This window comes from Rhagoletis zephyria, unplaced genomic scaffold, assembly GCF_001687245.7.
Source record: "Rhagoletis zephyria isolate East Lansing unplaced genomic scaffold, Rhagoletis_zephyria_1.1 Rzeph_scaffold_12529, whole genome shotgun sequence".
Classification (NCBI taxonomy): Eukaryota; Metazoa; Arthropoda; class Insecta; order Diptera; family Tephritidae; genus Rhagoletis; species Rhagoletis zephyria.
The window spans coordinates 15035-17141 of NW_016169603.1; the positions used below are offsets into that span (position 1 = coordinate 15035).

The 2107-nt window shown below is 40.9% G+C and overlaps 1 protein-coding gene across 1 annotated transcript in view; it reads right to left on the reverse strand.

The window, feature by feature from the left end:
* LOC108377687 (endoplasmic reticulum metallopeptidase 1-like) overlaps nt 1-1228 on the reverse strand; it is a gene marked incomplete at its 5' end in the record, with an annotated part of 6813 nt that extends 5585 nt beyond the window's left edge. Inside the window, 2 exons of the mRNA XM_017633952.1 lie at nt 294-521; nt 588-1228. Of these exons, the coding sequence (XP_017489441.1) occupies nt 294-521; nt 588-1228 (869 nt within the window). The remainder of the gene's footprint in view (nt 1-293; nt 522-587) is intronic.
* Between the last annotated feature and the right edge of the window lie 879 nt (nt 1229-2107).

Below are 2107 nucleotides of genomic sequence, written 5' to 3' on the forward strand. Positions count from 1 at the left end.
GTCATCTGACTTCCAACTAAGTAAAAGATAACTGTCAAATGCAAAACTGAGAGTGAGTGCAAAACTGTAACATCTGCCTTAATTTACATTTTTGTCTGCTGGTTTTTTTATTGTTGTTGTATTGACTTCAAATCATTATGAGAGAGGGAGTAGGGATGTACCAACAAGAATATTCAACAAAAGGATGAAAGTCGTTAGAACTGGGAAATATAGCGGTGGCTGAAACAAAAAGTGTTAAACCATGTTACAGTTTTGCTCGTCACTGTACATACATTTTAATTATAAAACAAATAAAAAATTCTGCAATACACAAATCACCTTGCATGCCACCATAATCACGAAAAATGACAAAATCTGTAGATGAGGGTATAAAACCAGTTTGAAAAAATTCCTCGCCCATTGCAGTAGCAAACAGATGTGGCACACGTTTATAATAATTGATGAGCCATGAGCTGTCAGCGGCGTATTGAAAAAGAAGCTCACGACCACGCGATCCACAAGCATCCAAGTTGATTACCACTCTTAAAGACAGCTTAAAATTAGTTAATATTATAAATTTACAAATATGAAAATAATCAAAAAGTTACTTGCAGTTCTTCGCCCATTTGTGTTGTGTAACAAATCCATGCGATCCATATAACCATGCCTCTTCAGCGCCATTGAATAAAAAAACTATGGGATGCTCGAGTGGTCCATCAGATTTTGCAATGACGCGAAACACTTCCAACACAGTCGACACCATCGAACCATCATCCGATGCACCTGGACTGCTAACCGCGCTATCGAAATGCGCATTTATGAGCAAATAATTCGAACTCGTATTGTTTTTCGCGCTCAATTTCGCCACCACATTTTGCACGCCTTGGTACAAGCGCGTGCCCAAGTATTCACCGGACGCAACTTGCGTATCCACTTCGATAACAAAATAATCGCTCGCTACTTTTTGTATATTTTTAATCTCGTTCAATATTAGTTCTATCGCGTTGACTTCGTTAGCTTCACTGCCGAACACTCTCGGTCCGAGTTTGGTTAAATTGAGCAGTATATCTTCAGCTCGCTCGCCAATGAAGGAATCGGGGTGCGCTAATTCATCGGCACGTGTGCGAGTTGTGGGCAGATAGTTGACTTGAGTGAGCACTACGGCCAGGTAAAGTACAACCCAAAAAGCTGTATAGATGGGTGCATAATACCACGGAAGTTTTTTGTGCTGTTTGTTTTTTGGCTGTGCCTATGTATGTAAAAGAGAACATAAAAGGAAAGTAAAAAACAAACCGCTTTATTGGCTTTTTAAATATCGTTAATATTCTTGGGGTATTATAACTGGCTCTATCGATTGGTTAAGGAATATATAACTAAGTTAAAGTTGCTGCCTAGACTAGTCCCCCAGTAGCCTAATACACAACGCATTCGTCAGCTTTTGTTTTGTTTAAAGTTCGAACTTTAACGATTTGAAGATTAGTGAGGTGGCCAAAGGACACCTGTTCGTGGCGTTGATCGACGGAATCAGCAAAATGGACAGAAGGTGGCTTGACAATGGAAACTGACGGATGAACCTAATAAACGTGCGCGGTGGTTTTTTCGGGTAGTTAAGATTTTCAAATGCCACGATGACTTCAAGCTGAAACCGGTGATGATAGTCGTGCCCTGCTACCAATTCAGCGCCAAAATCTCCTCATCAATACAGGCGTTTGGAAAGCGCCGGCTTTAAGAAGGTAGAAGACAAGCTCCACCCAAAAATTAGGGAGATGTGTTGAGTCACGGGTACTCTATAACTACGCCTCAAAACCGAAGGACAGTAACGTGGAAGCCCAATTGGCTAAGGATTTACATAAAGTCTTTGGGCTGGAATTAGTAACCGAGGATACGCTTGCTGTCTAACTTGACCAGGATGCGGTGATGTAAGTAAAGTGGAGAGAAGTAAACCAGACGAGTTGCTTTGCAAAGTTCCTATATGTATGTACATACAAACGAGCACCAATTAATTTTATTTAAAGAAATGGCGTGTCGTCTATTTCCGCTGTAGCGAACGTAGTACATAGGGCGACATCTAGATGTCATCTACCTCGCCCTATTCACTACAGATGTCGCCCTATGCACTCGACTTTTC